The sequence below is a fragment of the Sesamum indicum genome, linkage group LG8 (assembly GCF_000512975.1).
Source record: "Sesamum indicum cultivar Zhongzhi No. 13 linkage group LG8, S_indicum_v1.0, whole genome shotgun sequence".
NCBI lineage: Eukaryota > Viridiplantae > Streptophyta > Magnoliopsida > Lamiales > Pedaliaceae > Sesamum > Sesamum indicum.
Genome location: NC_026152.1, coordinates 8,834,983 through 8,860,181, shown reverse-complemented (window position 1 = coordinate 8,860,181; position 25,199 = coordinate 8,834,983). Strand labels below are relative to the sequence as shown.

Genomic DNA, 25,199 nt, shown 5'->3' with positions numbered 1-25,199 from the left:
ATATTTTGAGCATTGTACAGGGCAGAGAACTGGTCCTCTGCTTAGACTAGTGGCTCACTGTAATTAATGTCCTTAGCAAAGTCGATGCATGTGTATGCGACCTTGTAGGCCATGTATGGCAGAGAGACGAGTCAGTCAATTAACTTGCTCTGGAGGACATCTCAGCTATGTATTATTTGATCTGTTAATATTTTGAATGTGAAGTTTCTGCATTTCATTGCTCTTGCTAGGGTTAGTTCATTTACGTTGAGCAGGGTGAGCCTTTCCAGGTGTCGGTCATTTCCCATCAGATTGAAGTTAACGTGCATTTTGCACGTATGGATTGTGCCTTACGAAATGTATAAACTTAAGTTCACAGAATATTAATCAACTTGACGTGGAATCCAGTCCTTGCAAAGTGACTCTGGTATCTGTTCTGATTTCCTTAATATCATTGGGAGGTAATTGAGGTAAAATTTTGTTCTCCTCTGATGTGAGACCTCAGTTGCAAGATTCTTCATGTATTTCTTTATTATTCTTGCAATAATCCCACCAAGTGAAGGTTATTTTAGTAATTTCACGCGAACAATTTATCTTAACTACTGTGAGTAAAAAAAGAATTAAGTAAAGCTGTTAACTGGTGATCCCAATATAGATTGGCACAACCTTTGAGTGGAGCACCTTTGGCGTGGGGAAGAAGTAAATAAATAAATATTGTATATAGAGATCTAAGAATAGAAGACTTGTTTTTAGCACTGCACCTTTAGTATTCAAAACTTTGCTAGTTTAGACGTCCTTTAGTATTCATCTTCACCTCAAGTTGTGCTCAAGGAGATCACCATCAGAGAGCAGTCGGCATTTTCATCTCCCGTGGTAAGCGCGCAACATGTTAAGACAGTCTGGTCTGGTACACAAAAGTCAGTCGTGTTACTGAATCGGACTGGAACCGTAAAGATTAAGGTTTCTATATAAATAGCTAAAAGTTGGGAACGATTCTGGGCTCTCATAACCATGATTTACAGATTTAGTTTCTTAAGTTTGTTTGCATACATTTGATTTACACCGTGAGTTGAAGTTGTTCAAATAATTTTTCAAACTCCTCGAATTCGAATGACTTTTTCCCCATAACGAAGCTCTTTTGCAAGTGCGGATTTGATCTTGCGATAAAAACACAAGGACTGGGGGAAATTGTATGGGTTACAACAAATCGAAATTTTTAAGTAAATTTTGGGATTGGAAGATTAAGGTTTGTGAAGAGAGAAGATTAGGATTTCTCGGGTAGCAAATTGAAAGAATGGTTGAGTGGCTGCTTTTCATCCCATTTCCCCCTTCTGACCTTTGCTCTTATTCCATTAGTTTCTGTTAGAAACTTGACCATATGGATCAAATGTGTGGAAAAAATAGATCATTCGAAGGACAAAATTTGTAAGTGGTGAAACATGAAAGACCAAAAGATTTCAGTAACAAAGTAGATAGACGAACAATGTGATTCTTCCGATAAAAGTTTGTTTCCAATGTAATAAGGGACAAGTATATCTCTCTATTTGAAATTTTATGTAATTACATGAAAAATTACATTCAGTATCCATAAGACCGTAACATTTAATTTCATTTAACAAATAAATCCATTCATTTTTGTTAATAAAACTCGCAATTTACTTGTTACAAAGTGATTGCAGGTCAAGTTAATATTTTCAAGCCAAATTATCCTTTTATATTTTCACCCATATAAGTGTAAATAACCTGTAATAAATCTGTACTAAGTTAATTTGAAATGAATATGAATTTTTATTTAACTTTTTTATTGATATCAACAAATTTCATGAATTTTACAAATGAATGAATCTATTTATTGGACTAGTGATACATGGCACACTCGATACGTGTGCAAGAATATTCAAAAATTATAAATAATTAATATTCTATTGATAAGTTGGTTATCAATTATAAAATAGCGACTATGAAAATATAAAAGTGTCAAAAATTGAGGAAGTTTGAGGGATATTTTATAAATTTATTTAAAATTACTATCCTGACCAAATTTATTAAAGAAAAAGAATGAGTTATAAGGCAAATTTGGATATTCAAAAATTTTGATACAACAACAAAATTTTCTTTTATAATAGTATAGATAATGACAAATATTAAGAATACTAAGTATAATTTTAAAATTGCAAAAGATTTATATGTTGTACCAAATTCCATAAAAAGGCGTTGTAATTATCCCATACAAAGATGCAGCCCGTCGGGTCCTAATAAAACCCCTAAATGAAGTTTATACTTCGAACCAGGATTGAAATTGTAAAATTTAGTTGCAACTAAAAGGGCTATTTTAACTTCTCTTTTAGAAATATAAATATAATTAGTAACTTTAAGACAAATATGCACTAAGGAAACTAGTTTGGAAGTAAGACTGTTTCAACTCAAGGAGACACAAAATATTACTTAATTCTATATTATTAATTACTCGTGTAAATAAGAAAGGCCTGTAACAAAAAACTACAATGTTGACACCATCTCTCTACTGGTAGTTTTGTATTAATAATTGCATATTTAAATTTAATCCATTTTATCATTTTTTATAATGATTTTATTTTCATTTTCTTTTATTTAATTAACTAATAAAATTTTATATTATATAAACATATCAAGTGTGTTGCAATCACTAGTGACTATTAATTGACAGCAAAGGAACAAAAGGCTGATATTTTTGTTCTTTGTTTTTTTTTTTTGTATGTTTCTTTAAATCAAATGGAAATAAATGAAGCAATTACCAATAAAGTATAAATAAGTGATTCTCTCCCGCAATGTATTCAAGATAATTACATTTCTTTGCATTTGTTATTTATAATTATCATTTTCTTCTCGGTTTTTGAGCAAGGCCAGTCGACCTTTGCACAATTGCACTCAAAATTGCAAAGGTTATGACCCTGCCAGCCTGATACCTGTTATAACATGTCACTTGGTTCATGATCTGGAGTCTTGAATGCAAAACCTGATTCCTCACTGGATCTTCTTTTGACAATGCTCGCCCTTTGCATCAATCGAACCAGCGCTTGCACAACTTCAGACATTGGGGGCCGAAACTCAGGTTCAGGCTGCATGGGAAAATGATAATAATTATGTGTAATTTGTAGCCCAAAGGCAATAGAGGTGAGCAAATGTCATGATGTAAGAGACCAAACAAGTCCCAGAGAAATTTGAATTATGGGGTTGTGCTCAAGCAGAATGCGGGAGACAGACAGCAATTTTACACATCCGAATTTTGTTCCAACCTCGACTTTTCTATTTCTCGCAATTCGCTAATAGGAGTAATTTGATAGACTAGGCAATTTTTCAGAGAAATGCTGCAGAAACTTCTGGTGTAGTGTTAGCAAAGAAAATTACCTGGACACAGAGGGCAATGACGTCTGCAAAACGGCTCAAAGACTTTGCAGGGTACATGCCATTTAGTGCAGGGTCCACCATCTTTGCTAAAGCATCAATATCATGGAGTTGAGGGGTGGCCCATCTTACAAGGGACTGTTCCGATCTCGCTCTTGAACTGACAGTGGCAACGAAATACAAAATATGAAAACAGAATAGAAAAGTCCATTGAAATATTCTAAAGCATATTGCCATTAGTAGACCATGTGAAATCAGATATACCTATCAAGAGGCTTCCGTCCGGTCAGAAGCTCCAGCATAACGACACCAAAACTGTATACGTCGCTTTTCACAGTGTATATTCCAGATAAGGCAAATTCAGGTGCACTGTAACCGAATGAGCCTATCATCTGGGTTGACGAAACCTATCAACATGACCAGGAAAATTTTAATCTTATATAGGTTTTTGACCTGCCCAGTTGTTTTACAGCATCAAAGTTGGTGCTCCGAAGGTTCAAAGAACTAGAATTTAAAATCCAGCAATAGACCAATCTTAATTTATCCGTCATTGATTTTTACATCCTACAAGCCTCAATATATATTGCTCTTTCAGTATTTGCATTCATCACCATGAAAAATAGTGAACAGCAGCTAAGCTGATGTATGGCATTTCATTTACCTGTCGTTCTGTATTTGGTCCCAGAGCAGCTAATCCACAGTCTGAAAGGTGGGGATTGAGTTCTTCATCCAGCAAAATGTTTGCCGACTTTAAGTTTCTATGCACAACAGAAGGTAAACACACTTCATGCAAGTACCTAATCAAGGAGAGAGAATTGATTTCAGCATTTGGTCCACATAGGAGGAGCTTGGTGTCTGTGTATGTGTAGGGTAAGTGTGGGTGCAAGTATTCAAAAATCATAACCATAACATACTCCAAAGCTCGTGCAGTGCCAAGTGCCACCCTAACCCTAGCATTCCATGTCAGCATCTTGCTCCTCTCGTCAGCAAAGTGCAACATATCATGCAAGCTACCATTTCCAATATAATCATGCACAAGAAGTCGTTGTCCGTGCTCAACACAATATCCAGCCAGTGCCACAATATTTGGATGCCTCAGACGTGACATATTTGAAATCGCTTCAAGGAAATTATCTTCCTCCTGCAGTGACAGTGCTGCACTGTCGACCTTTTTGATGGCCATAATCTGAACCCAAGAAAACATACAAATAAATTTTCATCCTACTAATGGACACAGGTCAGAACAAAAATATTTCCAATCCACAATGACACCACAACATTTTTGCAGCTCGATTTTCATAATTTGGTGCTGTCAACAGATAACCCTCAATCTGTATCAAGCATGATCTCATTTGAACGCTACAAATGACACCAGAAGAAATGAAGTTGCTAATTCCAGGTGAAAAAGGCAGGAGGCAAATTCCCAGCCCATATTGCATGTCAAACTACAGCTCAATTTGACAAGTAAAGATGATAGCATTCTCCAGATCTGCTAGAAAAGCAAATGCCATTACCTTCCCATTGGGGAATTCTGCTCTATAAACACGACCAAGAGAACCTTCACCGATCAGGTTCTCTTGACTAAAGCTATTAGTTGCAGTCTGAAGAGCAGCAACTGTATAAGAAGTAGCAGTTATTGGAGACTTCACTCTTTTTACAGATCCATTTTTCCCTTGCAACCTTTCCGCAGTCAAATTGTCAGCTGGTGGGGGCTTTAAGTCAGATACACTAGCTGTTGGCTTTGACCTTTGTTCTTGCATCTCCATATTCACTAGAGATAAAGCATGGTGCAAAATGAATGAGTAAAATTCATACCATAATAAAATGAACTCATACCAAATCACACACACAAACACCAATAAAAAAAAGAAAAAGAAACTTGGATCTTATCTACAATTTCCAGATGAATAAATTTGTTGATCTTGTATAAAGAAAAGCCGTAGCTATTTGAACTGGCATAACCCTTCTTCTGGTTAGCAAAGAACACAGCAGAAACACATGGCCCTTTCTGAACATACCCAAACTACTAGGGACATCAATCAAGTACATTTTAGCGGACAATATTTTGAAATGGTCATAGGTCAAAGTCATTAAAAGAAGAGAATAGTTACAAATAGTTAGAACTTAGATTGTGCTGAATCTGAAGTAGATGTCACAAGTAGTTGACTAGTTGAGGCAATAGGCAAAGCAAGCATAAAAAAGCAGGTCCAAGACAACATAAGAGAGTTTTCTTAGTGCAGCTTACATGAGGACTTGGTGGCACTGCATTTTTCGCTGCTGACAGGAAGACTTCCTGTTGAGGGTCGTGCAGCAACTTCCTTCTTGTTTCCCCTTCTAAGGCAAAAAACTAAAGCAAGCAGCAACAAGACTGCAGCAAATAAAGATCCTAGAACTATGCCTACAATAGGTCCTGCTGTCAACCCATTCTTATTTTCATTCTGTGAATTGCTTCGGTTGGAGTCAGGCTTATGACCACCAGGAGGAGTTTGCCGGCTGTGATTGCGTGATCTACCAGGAGGAGGTGAGGTATATGGTGGTGGAGGAGGAGCAGGACCATTTGCAAATGCATTTCCATCGTATCTGGTTCATAAAATGCTTTATGTGAGGCAATTTACTAGGATAAGAGCTTTATAAGCTTCTAATCAATTTCTATCGCCTGAATTCTATATAAACAACTTCAAGCACTTACACAAAATTGGGGATAGAATTTAGTTCTTGTGGTATCCACCCAGTAAACTGGTTGTTGGCGACATTTCTGCAGATTTTAGTATGAGTAAGAACACATGATATCGATGAAAAGAATCAACATCATCTGATCTTTCATTAGTTTCAGAAGGGAGGTTTTGCAGGGTGTGCAGGTGAGGCTTACAAATTTGTCAAAGGCAAACCAACTAGGATGTTCAAAGAACCTGTGAGCTGATTGTTTTGTACTTGACTGCAAACAAATATCACTCTTAAGTCAATAGCAAGGCAAGAGGACACAAAGAAGGGAAAAGAAAACAAAATTTCAAAAATCTTCAATATGTAATAGAATAGTTGTCATCATACTCACAGAGTTGAAAGATTTGTCAAAGATGCAAAGGAAGATGGGAGATCCCCAGTAAAATTGTTGAAAGATACATCCCTGAAATTGCCTTGTATTAGTTCACATTGTTAAAATGACTAAATCTATGAATTGCTGGTACAAAAACTGGATGTAAATTAGAAAAAGGAAAAAAGAAGAGAAGTGGTGTGGGATTCAAAGCCTTTTAAAAGAAATAAATGACGGGCAAATACAGAATTTAACAGCCAGGACTTGTTCACGAATAGGTATTCACGAAAAAAGAAACCAGCAACTTACAAAGTATCTAGTGCAGAATGATTGGCAAACATATCCCCAACTGTCTGAGACAACATGTTTCTGCTGATGTTCCTAAATGATGAACAATAGGTCCAGGCATTAGAAAAACGACGTAAAATCACCAGATAAGATAATGTGAAGAGCCTTCTTAATATCTTGAGGCACAGAAAATATGCCACTTACAGATAATTAAGTGAGCCCATATTAGATATGGAATAAGGAAGATTCCCACTTAAGTTGTTGCTCGCAAGGTTTCTGTACCAGGAAAAAAACACTTGGAAATTGATCATTTGGAACAATTACTAGCCACTATGAGAAGTAAAGAGTCCCATCAATAGTAAACATTACAGGCTTGTCAGGTTTGGCGGTAACTGATATGGGATTGAATCATGAATATTGTTGTTACTCAAATCCCTGCAGCATAAATAAAAGGTTAATAAAAAAAGAAACAGAAAAGCACCAGAACCAATCTATCCCACTGAAGAAACGGCTCTCTTACAATGTCTTGAGTGACCCAAGATTGTTGAGCAAGTATCCCATTGTTCCACTGAGTCCCAACCCGGATATCTGGCTGTTCCAAAATCAAGAAAAGAAGTTCTCATGAGCCTTAAAAACTATAGACAAGCCCTTGTATAAAAAAAAAATTCCAGGATGGTAACACTCACACAGAGACAACAGAAGAACCTTGACACGTGACTCCTTTCCATGACTCACCACATGGATCGCCACCACTTGATTTCCAGCCTGTTAGCTCTGAAGGACTATTCAGTGAAGTGTACAAAACTTGGAGCCCCTGAACTGCACAGAGCAGGAAAATGCAACTCAATATCTAGTTGAACATCTTCAAAGAGAGTCAGGCCAACACTTGAATCACAAATATATATAGTTGTTACGAAGCAACAAGGACACAAGGCTCTGCTACAAGTAACTAACACGAAAGAAGGCCCCACAATGACATTTGTATTATAACAGGGCCACAATTATGCCTTATCGTGCATGTTGAACTGGATGGACCACTAAATGCTGAATGGAAGCTAAAATTCCATAATTAAATGATTTTTTTGGACAATGGAATACTTTTTAACAGAACATTCTGGTTGTATTGAGACTTGTCATGTCCACTACATATCTGCTGAAATTAACTCCTGATACACCATCGAAAACATAACAAAGTATCATTACCAAATTGCTCGAGACTGTAGAAGTATTATGCAACAAACATGCATATTCATGGCACAAAGTTAGATAGTTTCTCTTCATATGCATATTATGCAAAACATCAACATCTTATGAAGCAAATCCTCAATCTTTAGTTTCCTTCAATTCTTGGGCTAACATTTGAGAGTATCCAAATAACTTGATATATACTTCTCATAATCATCTTTTTTACAAACATTTCCTTGCAGTTGCATTTCCTTTTGAAGCAAAAAATGTATGATAACTTTTCTTCATCACTTCCTCAACAAAATAGAATATCCAGAATAGCTTAAAGATTAAATCTTTTTTCCAAAACATTCGCAAAAACGGTGCTTAAGTAACTTTGCCTTTCCGTTTCCGTTGTCTCTCTCAGAAACAGCGAAAGCCAAAAGGAAAAGACCTAAAAGTTAACACAACAGATTTAAAACGAAGCACTTTCACCAAAGTAAAGTTTCAGCATTCTCCTTCACACACAAATATAGACGGCATACAGCATCAGAATTCCCATCCGTTGAAGAAAGGGGCAAAAAAGAAAAAAAAAAATCTCAAGTCCCAAAGCAAAAATTCAAGAAAAAAAGACTTAGTCATCTTCCATGAATCTCATTTTTCCTATGACTTTAAGAAGCTCAGCAATCAAATCAAGCAACCAGCAGCAAAAAAAAAAAAAAAAAAAACCGACAAACAATAAAAAAACTCTTAAAGCTTCACCATCATTAGGATCAGTAGCAGCGTCAGCCACAGCACAGAAGCCGAAGATCACCGCCGCGATCACCACAAGCTCCTTGTAAAATGCACTTCTAAACTAAGCTAACATTGCCGGAGAGCTCTACGGAGGAGGAGGAGGAAGTGCGATCCTTTGCGGCAATCATCACCATTGTTAAAAAGCAATCTCCTGAGATTCGAAGCTTCAGAGTTATGGAGAGAGAGAGAGAGAGAAGGCAGTCAAATAAATAATTAATAAATGAACAAAATGTGTCGGCTAAAATAGGAAATACGCTTAATGGGCTCTAATTATTGGTAATTTCTTTATAATCCTTCAACAATTAAATTAAAGAGGCAGTAAAGTTTGGTCGAAAGTAGGCGAGCAGCGTTCACGGTGAGAGTAGTTTCAAATTCCCTCCCCGGGCAAGGACGAAAATGTCCTCGGAGAGCACGAGTTATTGCAAGGGATGCCACTGTATTTTATGGGTATTAGAGTCACCGACGGTGGGGCCCCGCTTGTGGTTGGACACTTGGAGGGAGACAAATGCAGACTGGAGTTAATGGCAGGCAGATGTGTCATGTGTGTGGGGTTGGAAATGACTGAATTGTCCTATTCTGCTGGTACCCAGTTCCTTTGACTTCCACTCCAAACATGTTGTAAATAATAGTCTCAAACTTTTTCCTCAAAAACAAAATTAAAATTTGGACATTTTCATTAGTTTGGTACCAATAATAGTACCCTTTTTTCTTAATTTTGTTCCTAAGCCATTCATAAATCTCAATAATTGTAAATAGTAGTCAAAATAAGGTCTAATAATTACAAAAAAAATTAAAACGTTCGATGAGTGATTATGGACAGAGTGGCTTCTGCCCACCCTACCTACTAAAATCAACCTAAAAGGAACTAATAATCCTCCACCATCTTAATTTTCCTGAAATCTATATTATTATTATTTTTAACTTTTTCTTTTTATTTTAATTTAATATACCAACTACATGAAATATGTAAATTATTATCGAAAAATTGTTACATACTATTTATATGTACAACTTTTCACCATAAAATCTCGAGTTTCATTTATTTTTAAAAAATACATCATATTTTTACAACATAAAATTTAACAAACTCATAAATTTTTTATAAGTTTGGGAAAATAACTTGTAAAAGTGGGGTAATTAGTTTGACAATTATAAAAAAACAAAAACAAATAAATAACAAAATATAAAAATCGATTATTACTGTATTTCGAGGGCAAATATCTTTTTACCCAATTACGTCAAGTCAAGCTCCTTTCTAACGACAAAACCCAACGGAAAATCTTCAAGTTAAAAGCATCCTTAAATAGCAACTGGACACCGTCCAAAACTAACAGATTTCTTTACATTGACCCCAATGCAAGTTTGGTGGAGCTCATAGCTGTAATCTCATAAATTACGCTATATTTATTTGTGATGTTCGATAATTACTGGAATATTAAACTCATCTTGATTGATCATTTAATTTTTTTTAATTTAAAAAATTATATTTAGTATTCTTAAAATTTGCTTTCGTTTAATAAATATATTTATTCGTCAGTCAACATTTATACATTGAACTTGTTAATATTAACAAAAAAAATTGATGTTTATATTCGAAGACTTATTGCAAGTCAAACGATATTTTTTTGTCCAAGCTATCCTTATAACGGTGAAAATATATCTCTTCATATCTTATTAAGATGCGTAAGGGTAATTTTGTCATAGAATTATTTATTTGACCTGTAAAAAATCAATAATAAGTCAATTAGGGGTAGATATGGATTTTTATCATATCAATACGTTAATATCAACAATTTTTTTTATAAACTTTGACTAATAAATTAATTTATTTGTTAGATAAAAATAAATTTTCGATATACTAAATATATACTTTCTGAATTCAACAAAATTTACGTGTAATTCCACCAAATCTGAATGTATTTCTAAACTAATTAGATTGTTGGACAATAACCTAATTAGTAGTGCAAGAAATTAAATATGTTAATGACAGTAGAAATCATAGGGCTGTAGGGGAAAACAGAATCAGAAAAAGGAGAACTTGAGAATAAAGGCAGCATCTGAGAGTTTACCCAACGAGGCAGTCATCTTGGCGTGAGGAGTGTTCGATTCTTTTGTCAGAAATAATAATAAATACATGTTATTACTAATTATTAACTGAGCTAGCTTAATATATGTTCCTTTGGTGCGAGTAATAAATGGTAATTATTATTTTTTGGTGGGTGAAATGTCATTTTTGAAATAAATAGAGAGTAAATACATTGTATTTTTAAGTTCTATAAAAATTGTAGTAAAAAAATCGATGTTGGTTATGGTCACATCACCATATGCTTTAAGCAATAGAGTAACATTTTTTAAGAATAGTTTGTTAAGAAATAGGTCAAGTGTCAACGTTTTTGACAACCTCAACAAGGAAATCAAAGTACTTGGTATCATGAAAATGGATTGAGTACGATATAGCTTTATCCATGTGCACGTCGTCAAAGGTTCGTGTTCCTCAACTAATGTTTTGGGGGTGGGTAGTTGGAGAACAAGACTGGAAGAACCTCAAATGAAGATAAAGACACAAATCAACTTATGTATTAAGCAAATTAAATATTACATTGATTTTTTTTAAAAGAAAATAAAGAGTTTTTAATTTGTCTTCAAAATTTTTCTAAATTAATTAGAAGTACTGTATGTTATTATTAATATTTTATAAGTTGTAAAAATATCTTGTAAGATCTATTTAAATAAGTTTAGTTATCGACGCACAAAATATTTCACATCTCACAAATGTAAGGTTAAATTCATTGGTATTTTATGGGATTAGGTTTAATTATACAAATACTTAATGTAATTTGCAAAATTACAAGCACACTCGTTGAAATTGTATTGTAATACAAGCACATACTTTATCCTATGGCGAATTTTTACACAAGCACATACGGAAAAATACATTACACTAACATCTCTCTGTAGGTGCACTTGTAATTTTATAAAGAACATGAAATATGACTGTTGTACTTGGTCTTACCAAGTTTGCTTGGGAATTTGAAAATCTGTAACTTATATATTATCCGCTCGGTTTTCATCGATCTGTTAGTATCTAACCGTAGATATTTTAGGATGATGTATCTTAATCTGTTGATAAGTTGTATGATATGTGCGACTAGAATCTGCTTGATTTTTTAGTCTACAGTTCAGTAAAATTGGGAGAAAGGGCTTTGTGAGCCTTCCTTACCTGCTCGTCAGTCAGTCGATTTGACACTAACTAAGTAGATGTGCATACCTTGAGCCGGTTCCCTAGTTTTAAGTTTGAAAGAAAAAAATATTTGAGGGATATCAAAATTTAATTTCACGGGATGGGAATATAGTTATAATTATACAAAATATAATGACACGTGGCTAATATATTGTAAGTATGAGGGTAGTATGTGTTTTCCAAGGGAGCAGGTGGTACGTTCCATCATTGGAACATGGATGTTTCAATTATTGTTATATACAATTGTGGTCCACCACCATCACTACCGCCACAAACTCAACGCCTGTCTGTCTTGTCAAATTGGGTTGTTATGTTTCACCCTCAAACTTCTCGAATCATACACTGCTAGTGCCAGCCATTTCAACTCTCTGTGTGTGTATTTGACCTGCATCCCCCTATAATTTCTTTCTATTTACTATATATATAATAAAAAAGAAATAATAAATAGTGGGTTTTCTAAATAAAATATTATTAGAGGTCTAACTACTTATTGCTCGATTCTGGCCAACGAAGGTAGAAATGATGGGGTGGGTTGGAATGGAAGGTTTATGTTGTAAGTTAGTTAATAATTAAAATAATATAAGTTTGGAGAGGATTACTGATGGAGACATAACAGCCAATTAATTCATAATTATGTTTTTTAATTCATATATTAAAATAATATATGTTTTTTTTGAAGTTTATCAGATGTTAAAAATAAGTTATTGAAGTATTTGGATAAAATAAAATTATAAAATCTATAATATGTCACTAATTGTTACTAATGGAAAATTTATAATTAATTTAAAGAATGCTGAAATTAACTTTTAAAATTTTCAAAATAAAATGGGAGAACTCCTTGCTTTTTTAAAATATATATTTTTTAGTATTATATCGATTCAATCAATATATCAATATGCTAAGAACAATTAATAGCAAATTATAATAGTTCTTGATTCAACCAATACATCAATATGAATGTAGAAAAAATTATAATAACTCATCTATGGCGAGACAAATACATATATATTCGGTAGGACTCGAACTTATTTACAGGACCTTAATATTTTCTTTTAGATCTTATAAGTTTGTTTATCAAAACAATTAGGATAAATTACAACAGGCTCCCCTAAAGTTTGCTATAACTACAAATACCCTCATATTGTTTAAAACATTACAAATACTCATATGAAATTACAAATATACTAACAAATACTTTCCTACAATGGGTTGTCAAAACTAATAGTTAGTTGTATGGGTATTTGTAATTTTTCAAAAAAAAAAAAAAAGTATTTGTACCTATTATAATTTACCTAAAAAATTATCAAAAATTTGCGACCATTTATATAATTTAAAATATTTTAGAAGATATATTAAAAAGTTTATAAACTCGCTCAAAATATAATTATATTCAACATCTTATAAAAATGTTTTGGAGTAGTGATGAGCTCACCCATATAATCCCTTGGGGTAATGTGTACCAAAGGTACTGGACTCGAGAGTTTTTGGGCTTTGACATTACAAACGGGCCTTGGGTTTTACTATGTGGGCATACGTAGAAACAGGCCTGTTAATTGATTCCACCTGAAGCAACAGACGGTCGACATGGGTCCATGGACCATTTAGCGGAAGCGGCTGGGGATCTACGACTGTCGGAACCACACGGAAGTCACCGTACACACAGTGGAGTTTACTTTATGTAAGAGCCACAGCCACAGCCACCAACGTGCTCAATTGCTTTAACAATAAACTACAATTGTAATAAATAAATAAAAGAGAAATCTGGTACAGAATAAATATGAACAAGAACAGGAAGGCGCTCTCTATTTTGATGCGCACCAGAATGCGCCCACCTTCCCCCTCTAGTTCCACCGTAAGTCTTTGTTTCTTTGACTTGAATTTTTTGCGTTTGTTTGTTCGCTTTCTGTTTCACCGATCGAACTAATTTCTATTTTAATGATTTAAATTTAATTTTTAGTCTTCTCTGACTGTGATTTCTGTTTCTCCTGCACATTCTTGATGACTGAGTGTATCACTTCGCAGAGCAGAATAAATCACATGCAGTTTCCGCCGTTGGATGGAGTTTCTTCTTCTTCTTCTCAGGATGCCTCCGCCAGTTTCCACACGTATGAAGTCGTACTTACTTTCTGCAGTTTGATTTTTGCAACTCTTTTTTCTTTTATGTAATCTGTACTCAGGCAAAAAGGATGGCATGTTTATTTACGCAAGCTGCAAAATTGTATTGTCTACGTATATTTTAAGCGTGTGGTAATTTGTATGTATGGTTAAGGTTTAAGTGCTGTTGATGTATGGCCTTTTGTAGTACGAAATGTATATATAATTTGTTGAATGTGGTACAAGTTTTAACTTAGGTGTGGGTTTTTCAGAGACTTTGAGCGAGTGCGAGAGTCGATGCACTCGGCCATATCAATGAACAAGACAGAGATTCTAGATGCTGCACTGGATGATTTCTCTGAGGTCACTTTTTAGTTTTCAGTGCATCCATAACAATTTATTTTGAAATGTTTAATACCTACTGAACAGGAGGGATGCAGGGTTATTTTGGCCTTCCCAATGAAGATCGCAGGATGTTGCTGCTGACACTTGCTAGAGAATATGATCTCAACCGGATACAAGTTCGTGAGTTGATGAAGCAGTATCTCGGGCTTGAGCTTCCAAGTGGTAAGTTGCATGTCACTTTTGACTCGTACTTTTCTTTATGAGCTTTTTGGTCTTTGATTAACTTGTACCTGGAAAATGTCTTGGGATAAACACATTGTTTTAGGTGATAAGGCTGTGGAAAATGCACATGAAGAGGAAGGATCTTTTTCTGCTTTCTATAGGATTGAGCGGAATTTGAGGCATTCTCTCAAGCCAATGTATGAAGTGCTTTTTGAACGGTTGAACACGCACCCTGGAGGACTGAGATTCTTGTCAATTATGAGAGCAGATATACTATCTTTTCTCGCGTAAGGTTATGCACCAAATGGGTATTATTTGCTTTGGTTCATGTTTCTCGCTTTATATCAGTGAAATCATACTGGGAAAGTTACATGGACTTACACAGAGTCCTGGTGCTGAATGAGTAAAATTAAACCAAAAGAGCCTTCTTTCCTCTTTTAAGTATTCGTCCATTCTTGTAGACTTGTTATCTTCTTTTCCCGTCCATGTACATGTTGATTGGCAGAACCAAAGGTATCACTTCTGGACTCCAAAAAGAAACCATAAACATATGTCTTTTCAGGGAGGAGAATATTCCGTCATTGAGGGCACTTGACTCTTACTTGAAAGAGAAGCTTATTACATGGCTTAGTCCTGCAAACCTTCAGCTTCACCACATAACATGGGATGATTCAGCTTCTTTGTTGGAGAAGATTGTGGCATATGAAGTAAGCTTCTTGTTTTGTCGTCATGTTCATAGATTTCTGTCATGCTAATATTGCAAATGTTAAAATGTGCTAATTTTATCATTGTTATTTGCAGGCAGTGCATCCGATCAGCAATCTTTTAGATCTGAAGCGAAGGCTGGGTGTAGGACGGCGTTGTTTTGGATATTTACACCCTGCAATTCCAGGTTACCCTTCTTTTCTTGTCCGTATACAAGCAAATTTTGAATCAATCGATGGACTTGAATGGATCAAATATAAAAATATTGTGAATTGATGATTGAACTGCTGCTTTATCTGTGTAGTTGTTCGAGTTTCTAGACTGTAGGTTCTCTTTTAACAGAAAGTGGGTTGTCTCTTGAAAGTAATGCAACCAGTTTTACTGATCCAAGTTTCATGTTGCTGATCATATTTTTGACATGCAAGAGTCAGAATTTGTTTATTTCTGCCTGCTTGGAAGCTAACTGAATCAGTTCGTCACTCAGATTATATATCATATACATTTAACAGCTAGTTACAGACTTACAATCAAATAAAAAACTGTCTGCAGGTGAACCATTGATATTTATTGAAGTTGCACTCATGAAGACTGTGGCTCAAACAATACAGGTGAATAACTTTCTAACATACTAGCAAACTGGTATCAAGCAAATTGTTCATTGTTGACAAGTTTATTACAGGAAGTTCTATGGGATGATCCTCCCACACCTGAAAGTGAGGCGACATGTGCACTCTTTTATTCCATATCTTCCACTCAGGTAATGGGAATCCCATATTTAGTTACAGCTCAAATAATATGATTCCGACTTTTGGGACAAGAAATAGAGTAAAACAGTGTTGACCTGGATCTGCAGCCTGGTTTATCTGGAATCAACCTGGGAAAGTTTCTTATTAAACGTGTGATTGATGTGGTGAGAAGGGACATGCCAGGAATATCTGTAAGTTCATATGTATTAGTCTTCCTGGCATCAATTTCAGTGATTTCTGTCTTGTTTTCCATTTCTTAATATTATTAATTCGTACAATTTATCTCCTGCAGACATTTGCAACACTTAGTCCTCTACCAGGTTACATGCAATGGCTTTTGTCAAAGTTGGCATCAGTCGAGAGATCTGGTTCCACTTTCAGTGAAAACTTGCTGAAACCAGAAGAAGAAAGTGCACTCTTAGAAGCAGCCGAGTAAGCACATATTATGCCATTTTATTGTGGATGTTATGTCATTAGTTTGGGATTTACTATGAAATTTGGGAGCCTTCCTTTGGTTAGCTTGACATATCTAGAAGGTAGCGTAAGGTTGCATGCAATCTAATAACATCATGTAGTATATGCTTAACCTACCATATTAGGTTCTAGTCATTTGTGAACCTTAGTAGTCTGCTTTCTCTCTCTCTCTCTCTCTCTCTTTTTGATGTTTTCCCATTTTTGGTGTAAATAACTGTGACACCGAAGTCTTTGAAGTTTTTGTTTCAAATCAACATGTGATAGGTTTCTGGGGTGTCTTGTCATGTGTTGGCAGGTTCAATATTTTGGGATTACATTTACATGTCTTCACTTGTTTTTCTCTTGACTGTTGTTAAACATTTGGTATATCCTTTTACCTTCAAGTGCTTCTTAGAGGCATGTATAAGTCAGTCTCTTCTTCTATAATTGAGTAATCATTCTTTCATGAATAATAGTATAGCTTTATTAGGAGATTTAATCTCTAATAAGTGTGCCTCTTTAAATTAATGCAAATACTGATCTATGTTAAATGAAACAAGATACCATCATTTTTCTGATTCTTTTTAGTGTATCTATCAGAGAATTTGCCACTGGGAAAAACGGTACGGAAGTAATCCGGAACCTGTTGTCCTCAACCAGTTATGAGTGGACGAAGTCAGAAAAGTTGTCACTTGTGTTGAAAACCCCTTTAATGAGGCTCTGTGCAAGGTATGTTTCATCCACTGCAAAAGTTACTTAACCATGAAAACACGAACTTTACGTTGTTTCAACCATGTGAAAACTTGTTCTGCCTATATGTGTCTGTGAGTTTATTCTGCTGCTTTAATGCTTTCGCATTTTGTTTCAATATGCTCCATGACTACAGGTACCTTCTTCAAGAAAAGAAGAGAGGAAAGGCTCTGGATTCTGTTGGAAATTTTCACCTACAAAATGGAGCGGTTTGTTATGCAACTATAATTTGTATACTATAGTGTCAGCACAATAGCCAAAAAAAAGTAATCTGTATAATACTTTGCTTTCTCACCGATTGCATAGTCTTTGGGGGGCATGTTGGGAGGGTGCTTATGGTTGCAGAGTTGGGGCTATTTCTGTGTGAAGTGTATTGGTAGTTGGGAACTCTATGCTAATTATTGTTCACAAACGGTGCTGCAGATGATTGGACGAATTAATTGGATGGCTGATCGATCTGAGAAAGGGCTAAGGCAAAGTGCTGGATTAATGGTCAACTACATTTACAAGTAAGACTCTTAGTTAAATCTGTTATTTCCATTAACTTCTTCCTATTCATATCTTCACATGAACTGGGAGAATTTGCCTAGAACTTCACTATACCCTGATAGCTGCATGAAAACTGATAACCTAAATTACTAGATTTTACTGCTTGCACGAACTGCAGGGTGGATCACATCGAGGAAAATGCTCAGTCATACTTTAGTAAAGGGGAAATCCAAGCTTCGGATGAAGTCAGAGCCTACCTTGAGGTAAATTCTTTTGTCCTTAACAAGTTTCTCATCTCTCTTCAAATCTGCATGCAAGTGCACACAAACACGTCCTCAAAGGACACGAGTTATGTGCTCAGAATAAGCTTCATTGTCGCAGCCACAGGAAGATATCCAAGAAGAAATGAAGGATTAGATGGTTTACGGGTATAACCTTCTTCATGCAAAGCAGCACAATCCAACTATCATTACTAAATTGATGCCGTTTGAAAATACATCTTCTGTGGTTCGTTTTTAGTTGATTAGAACTCGTACATATACAATAATAGCTTCACCTGCTTTGACAAGGCATTCATCGCACATACTTCTGTTGGTTCCTTGACATTATCTCAATCATGAACAGTAATAAAAAGTGTATCTGATTAACTGTACTTTGCTCCTTAACTTGAAATGTGAATTATACACCTTTCTTTGGTCTATTTCCTTTCTTGCTTATCTGTATGCCAAATGCTAAACTCCTGAAAGGTCAAACGTTTTGCGACACCCAATGTTAACTAGTTGGAAGACAATTGGCAGGACACGGTCAGTGTCTGCCTGTCTTGAGTATTCCCAACTGTTGAAATTCTTGCTTTGGATATTTAGGTGTAGAGTACGATGTTGAACATATGTTCATTGTTCCCTTCGGAATTAAAGAAATCAAGGGGCCCTCTTACTATTAATATTGATCTATTATCATTTATAAGATTTATGTTATGATTGGCAGAAAATTAAGACATACCGTAGAAGCATATCAATATTTATGATATCTGTTGCATTCAGGGGAAGGTAATGTATAAATTGCAAGTCCGGCAGCCAAGCATGTAGTTTTCAAGTTAAACATCTTGTAAGACTCACTCAAGAAAATAATGGAGAACCAGTTTTTAATTCAAGACGGACAAATCAAAGGACCTGAGAACAGAGGATGTCTGTTATCAGCATCCCTTCTGGAATTATTTTTTCTTTTTTTTTTTGTGAATTAAATTTGATGTCAATCAATCAATCACTATTGTGAATATATACAAATGATATAATTATTATGACATACTTGTTATATAATTTATTCAAATGTAATAAATCTAATCCAGTTGGAATGTAGAAAATTATTATTGTCTTATTAAAATAAATTTAAAATTAGAAAAAAAAATCCAATTCATGTGAAGGCGGGCCTACTTATAAAAGAAGAGACAATATAGCATTTTGCCTTGTAACATTTTCAGTTGTCATATGGAATCTTTACATCATTCATAACTCAATGTTCTTTCTCTCCACCTCTCCAGAAAATGAACATTTCCTCTAACAAGAACACAGTTATTACACTAGCAATTTGCTTGTCTGTCCTCTTCACATGCTTCATCGCCGAAGCCAAGTGCAGGAAAGGCTGCAACCTCGCTCTAGCATCATACTACGTCTGGGAAGGAACAAACCTCACTTACATCAGCAAGATTTTCAATCAACCAATCCCAGATATTCTCCCCTACAACCCGCATGTTTCGAACCCGGACAGCATTCATACCGGGACCCGACTCAACATCCCGTTCTCGTGCGAATGCTTGAATGGCGATTTCTTGGGTCATACGTTTCACTATATAACCCAAAGGGGTGATACATATTCCAAGGTTGCCAGGTTTGCCTTTGCCAACCTGACAACAGACTACTGGATCCAACGGGTCAATGTGTATGACCCGACTCAAGTACCCGATTTTGTTCCTATCAATGTGACAGTGAACTGCTCATGCGGTGACGCTCACGTCTCGAGAGATTACGGGCTGTTCGCAACGTACCCGCTCAGGGCCGGCGAGAGCTTGCAGTCTCTGGCGGCTGAGATGGGTGTCCCTGGGGATCTGCTGGAGAGGTTCAATGAGAGGTCGCATTTTAGCCCTGGATCAGCGATAGTTTTCTTGCCTGCTAAAGGTAAGCAACGTTCACGTCTATGCAATTTTGAAAAAGCTGTAGGTTTCAGTATATATATTAATGACCATTATATATATATAATTTTTTTTTATTTAAGGTTGAAAATAAGCATTGATCATGGCTGAAGCATCTGCAAGTAATCACTCTTTGATAATCTCCTATTCACACTGATATTTTTGACTAATAATTAACTGCATTATCGAATTTAGAATATTTGTTCCGTAATTTTTTATTATTCGTTATGTTATAAAATGAAAGCCTTATTTTCATATCATCTTATCCTAAAATAAAACTACCCTTTTATTACAAGAATGACAAAATTCTACCTTTTCCGACCTTGGTGTAAAATTTTACACTAAATCAAAACAAAGTTTTGAAATAAAGATCGAATTAGGAGGACATGATCATTTTTTTTGAGAGTTAGGAGGATATGATCTTTGATCAACTTGTTATTTGCGCCTGAGTGTAATTAAGTGATAAAGGTCCTGGAGAAGTCCATCGAACCAGAACGGGGACATTCTTTTCCAATGAGGATTCATGATTATGAATAATAGTATCAAGATTATTAATAATAAACTACAATAATGTTCCGTAATGAGGGATGACCTGTTAATTTTTGTCTTTGATTCCGTCGTAATCGCTTCCCGACAGAAGAAACAATGAACAAAACCAGCCAATTACCCAATGCCCAATAGCTGCTGCCCTGTCCGACTTCCCTCCTAATTAACTATAATAAAGGTTCTTATTAACAGCCACGCCAAGAGTGGCTGCTGTCTACTCTTGTTTATTGTAACACCTAAAATTTTAACCAAATCAAATTTGATTGAATCAAATTAATTATAGAATAAATATAATATAATTTATTAATCATTTGTTTTTTAAGTTTATACCAAACACTTGTATTGCACTTTTTATATACTTATTTTATATTCTACCAAACTTGATGTTTCTCAAACCTCCTCGTGTGGATCAATAATTGCCCCAGAAAAGCTGCAATAACAATTCAATCTAATTGAACTGGAAAAAACCCAGTTGATAATTTCTCTTGCTAAGACTGGACTGTAAGAGAAGAACTACCAACCCACCAAACATAACTCATTCAATTCGTCGACTTTGGGAAGCGTCAACCACCGTGTTGCCGTAGAACATAAAACCCGACATTTTCTAGTGCGCATGTTGACATTTTTAAGTTTGGACAAGACGGGGTCAACTAGTACAACCAACATATACTCTTGGTAAACGAAGTTATCTTCAACGACAGAACGAATGTTCACCTGATTTACTCAACAAGATCAATCACTTCTTTCTGACAGGGTTTCAGATCTTTATTCATCCCATAATAGCCGAGAACGTCAAGAAACATGGAGCTGCGAGAAAAAAGAAGTCTTGATATATTTTTCGGGTTTTTGGTGTTGAATCTTTTCTGGGCTGGAGTTGAATCTCAATGTAGTAAAGGGTGTCAAGCATTAGCTTCTTATTACATATGGGAGGGAGCAAACCTCACTTTCATATCTACAACCTTTTCAACCCCTGTTAACAATATTGTTCGCTACAATCCTCAAATCACCAATCCAGACCTCATTCGGTCCGGCACCAGGTTGAATGTGCCCTTCTTTTGTGGTTGTATAAATAGTGAGTTTATGGGTCATCACTTTATCCATCAGATCAGGGCTGGTAACACTTACCTAAGGTTAGCAGAACTGTATTACTCTAATCTTACCACAGTCGAAATGTTGACAAGGTTCAACAGTTATCCACCTGAAAGCCTCCCTGCTGGTGCACAGTTGAATGTTACGGTAAATTGTTCGTGTGGGAATAGCCGTGTTTCGAAAGCTTATGGATTGTTCATAACGTATCCTCTTCGGCCCGGTGAGAGTTTGTCATCAGTAGCAAATGAATTTAGCCTCCCTGAGAGGCTGCTGCAGGATTACAATCCTGGTGTGGATTTTAGCAGTGGGAGTGGTTTAGTTTTCGTTCCTGGAAGAGGTATATATAGAAAAGATTTGATGATTTTCATATGTTTGTGGAGTGGAAATTTCTTGGTAGGAAAAAGAACCATAAGTCAGGCCAGAAATGAGGATTAAAGGTGACTTAGTTTATTTTGTAGTATTTAGTTTGTTTGTGATTGCTTTGATGTGTTGGAGAACGACAGACATTGGCAATTTTCTACTTTCTCTATCTCATAGAATTGTTTCCGCAAGTTCCCATGATCAAAACAGTTGGACAATAGCATTCGTCTGAATATTGTTTGTCAAAGTTTAATTGTTCAGCCGTGCCCAGAGTCGTGACTAACTGCAGCTGATATACTGTTTTTTCATTTCAATGCAGATCAAAATGGAACGTACCCCCCATTGCCGTCAAGGTGGGGAGATATTAACTAGTTTTACACCATATCAATTCATTTTCAGATTTCTAGAACTCGTATCTAATAGTGTGCTTTTCCTTTATGCAGTTCAAGCGGTTCGACCTTCTCTTTCCGTGGTCCAAAATGTTTTTAAAGTCAGTTTGCTTTATTCCGTCACAGTCTGATAAGATTGATTTTGTAGCAGGCATCTCCGGTGGACTCATTGCCGGCATATCAGTTGCGGCCGTCATAGGGGCAATATCTTTGGGAGTGTGCGTCTATTTTGTCTTCTATAGAAGGAAAAAGGCGAAAGAGGAATCATTTCTCGAGAACGTCCAAAGCATCGAGAATGCACATGGTGATCTTTTACGTTTTGATTTATCTTACTCCAATGATGTGACCTATTTCCTCAATGCATATGGTACCTTGCAAAATGAATCTTTCGTGAGAAAATTTGACTTTTTACATCAAATCCACAGAAACGAGGAATTCTGTTATCCTTTCTATTTTTTGTATTGTAAAAGTCTATTGATAAAGCTGAAACTAAGCTTCTTAAAATTGTGTTTCTTTATGATGCATAGCCACATGCTATACATTAACTCATCCACAACACAGAAAAAAAGAAAGAAAGAAAGATAATTATACATCTCCTTTATCACAAATGTAGGTCTTGGTATAATGGAAAAAACACCAGAACCGGGTCCACTAGTTGCTAGTGCATCTCCAAAGCTCAAAGGTATAACCGTGGATAAATCAGTGGAGTTCACATTTGAAGAATTAGCTGTGGCTACTGACAATTTCAGCATGTCTCATAAGATCGGGCAAGGTGGCTTTGGTTCTGTATACTATGGGGAGCTAAGAGGCGAGGTTTGTGCTTTAGTGTGCACTTTTGTTTTATTTTGCATTGTAAGTCACTTGATTTTGCTGCTGCATCGTACTGCACTTATGCAAAAAGATAAGGAGTTTTGCTAGTTCATTATCATTTCATGATTCATGGAGTTTTGTCTTGCATATGGTTATAAATGGAAACTTAGTAAGACAACATGTGATCGGACCAGGGTCTTGTGGACTTGGCTTAAAACATGTTTCGATAGAGTCGACCAGGGGGAAAACCGGTATATGGACCAGATCCTAGATTGTTATTTTTATGAAAAGGAAACTAGTTGTGCTCTGATAATGTAATCGTCCAACAGTAGGAGCCATGAAAGAAAAATCCATGACTTGATACGACATACTTGTCCTCGTTATGCCACTCTGCTCTTGTGTTTATGCAGAAAGCTGCTGTCAAGAAAATGGACATGCAAGCAACCAAGGAATTCCTGGCTGAACTCAACGTTTTAACGCACGTCCATCATGTAAACTTGGTAATGCTCTTGCAACAATTAATTCTGTGTGTCCTGGTCGTTTCTTGAACAGGTTCATTCTTTGTATTAAACCTTTGTTTTATCTAATGCAGGTGCGTTTAATAGGATACTGTGTTGAGAGTTCCTTGTTTCTAGTTTACGAGTACATTGACAACGGTAACCTCAGCCAACACTTGCGTGGTAAAGGTAAGAATAATACCACATCTGCCAAATACAGAGTTTCTTCGGGTGCACCATTCTGTCTGATGCCTGTGATTCTCATTTTCATTTCAGTAACAGAACCATTACCATGGTCCAGGAGGTTGCAAATCGCCCTTGATTCTGCTAGAGGACTTGAATACATACACGAGCACACAGTTCCAGTCTATATTCATCGTGACATCAAGTCTGCAAATATTCTAATAGACAAGAACTTCCGTGCCAAGGTGGTTTCACTTCTTTAACCTTAATCATTGCAAGAACTTTATAAACCATGCGACTGTAGAGGCATGTTAAGCTTAATATATGCTATTCAGGTTGCTGATTTTGGTCTTACCAAACTGACTGAAGTGGGGAGTGCTTCTTTGCAAACTCGTCTTGTCGGGACTTTTGGATACATGCCTCCAGAGTAAGTTCTCGGCTTCTAAAATCAGCTTACATAGCTTATCACTTGAGGAAAACATCACTTTTTTCTAGTAGAGACATTGGACTCCTCTCTAGTTGCTAACTTTTAATAATCCGAGTTTCCTTAAAAAAACAATGTCTTCCTACCTGTGGTTCCCTTGCATGCAGGTATGCACAGTACGGTGATGTTTCCCCCAAGATTGATGTGTACGCTTTTGGTGTTGTTCTTTTTGAATTAATATCTGCCAAAGAAGCAATTGTAAAGACCAATGAAGTTACAACAGAATCAAAAGGCCTCGTTGCTCTGGTATTGCATTGCAGCATCCTGTCTCGATCAGTCTATAGCCCATAAAACAACTGAATGACTGAAAAGTTGTTGGTGTTAATGTATACAGTTTGAGGATGCTTTTAACGAACCTGATCAAACAGAAAGTCTGCGGAAACTGGTGGATCCTGGGCTTGGTGATGATTATCCTTTTGATTCAGTCTCCAAGGTGGAGCCAGATATCAGTTAGAATTTGAGCTACTGAAGAAGTGATTTATCTTTAGTAGTATGCTAAAATACTAAGATCACTTTGTCTGTACTATGTGTAGGTGGCTCATCTTGCCAAAGCTTGCACACATGAAAATCCTCAACTCAGGCCAAGCATGAGATCAATTGTAGTTGCACTAATGACACTCTCGTCTTCGACTGAGGATTGGGACATCGGCTCGTTCTATGAAAACCAAGGTTTAGTCCACCTGATGTCGGGACGGTAGCCACCCGTTATTTTTTCGATTATTATTTTGTTTATTATGTTTGTTCCACTGTTGACTAGTTTGAACACCCTGATAACATACCACTTTAATCTGTATATTTCTTGATAATGGATGAAATGGGATTTTAGATAGATTCCTTCTACCTCTGATTCCTCTTTTGTTTGACTTATATAATTCTCAGTGAAAAACTGAGTTGATTTGCAACCAGACAGAAAGAAATATTTTTTGCAAGCAGAATGGAACAACTTTCAAATAATGCACCTTACATTTTA

The 25,199-nt window shown here is 35.9% G+C and overlaps 4 protein-coding genes across 9 annotated transcripts in view; 3 read left to right on the top strand and 1 right to left on the bottom strand.

The window, feature by feature from the left end:
* The window catches only part of LOC105168002 (chromatin remodeling protein EBS), a gene marked incomplete in the record, with an annotated part of 2,751 nt that extends 2,529 nt beyond the window's left edge, over positions 1-222 (top strand). The window contains 1 exon segment of the mRNA XM_011087904.2: positions 1-222.
* LOC105168001 (protein STRUBBELIG-RECEPTOR FAMILY 8) lies at positions 2,742-8,684 on the bottom strand. Its single transcript, XM_011087903.2, has 16 exons — positions 8,609-8,684; positions 7,369-7,501; positions 7,203-7,274; positions 7,052-7,117; positions 6,887-6,958; positions 6,704-6,775; positions 6,416-6,487; positions 6,233-6,298; positions 6,053-6,118; positions 5,609-5,943; positions 4,878-5,134; positions 4,278-4,549; positions 4,025-4,160; positions 3,628-3,770; positions 3,367-3,523; positions 2,742-3,077 (listed from the first exon to the last, which is right to left on the bottom strand). Exons 3-16 carry the CDS (start codon positions 7,241-7,243, stop codon positions 2,928-2,930), a joined length of 1,905 nt encoding a protein of 634 aa, XP_011086205.1. The 5' UTR covers positions 7,244-7,274; positions 7,369-7,501; positions 8,609-8,684; the 3' UTR covers positions 2,742-2,927.
* Positions 13,541-18,386, top strand: LOC105168000 (malonyl-CoA decarboxylase, mitochondrial). Of its 2 annotated transcripts, none has more exons than XM_011087901.2 (16): positions 13,541-13,734; positions 13,905-13,987; positions 14,249-14,339; positions 14,417-14,543; positions 14,647-14,830; positions 15,106-15,250; positions 15,345-15,435; positions 15,798-15,856; positions 15,928-16,005; positions 16,102-16,185; positions 16,287-16,426; positions 17,048-17,176; positions 17,334-17,406; positions 17,621-17,706; positions 17,865-17,949; positions 18,068-18,386. In XM_011087901.2, exons 1-16 carry the CDS (start codon positions 13,660-13,662, stop codon positions 18,101-18,103), a joined length of 1,566 nt encoding a protein of 521 aa, XP_011086203.1. In that variant the 5' UTR covers positions 13,541-13,659; the 3' UTR covers positions 18,104-18,386. The 2 variants fall into 2 exon arrangements, with proteins under 2 accessions (XP_011086203.1, XP_011086204.1); XM_011087902.2 differs by having other exon boundaries at positions 13,646-13,734; positions 13,910-13,987.
* LOC105168606 (chitin elicitor receptor kinase 1-like) lies at positions 19,167-25,069 on the top strand. Of its 5 annotated transcripts, none has more exons than XM_020696131.1 (12): positions 19,167-19,857; positions 22,186-22,219; positions 22,310-22,317; positions 22,404-22,559; positions 22,869-23,068; positions 23,476-23,565; positions 23,658-23,751; positions 23,839-23,990; positions 24,081-24,172; positions 24,337-24,475; positions 24,564-24,678; positions 24,763-25,069. In XM_020696131.1, exons 1-12 carry the CDS (start codon positions 19,227-19,229, stop codon positions 24,792-24,794), a joined length of 1,743 nt encoding a protein of 580 aa, XP_020551790.1. In that variant the 5' UTR covers positions 19,167-19,226; the 3' UTR covers positions 24,795-25,069. The 5 variants fall into 5 exon arrangements, with proteins under 5 accessions (XP_020551790.1, XP_020551786.1, XP_020551787.1 ...); XM_020696127.1 differs by having other exon boundaries at positions 19,169-19,857; positions 24,564-24,662; XM_020696128.1 differs by having other exon boundaries at positions 19,170-19,857; positions 22,407-22,559; positions 24,564-24,662.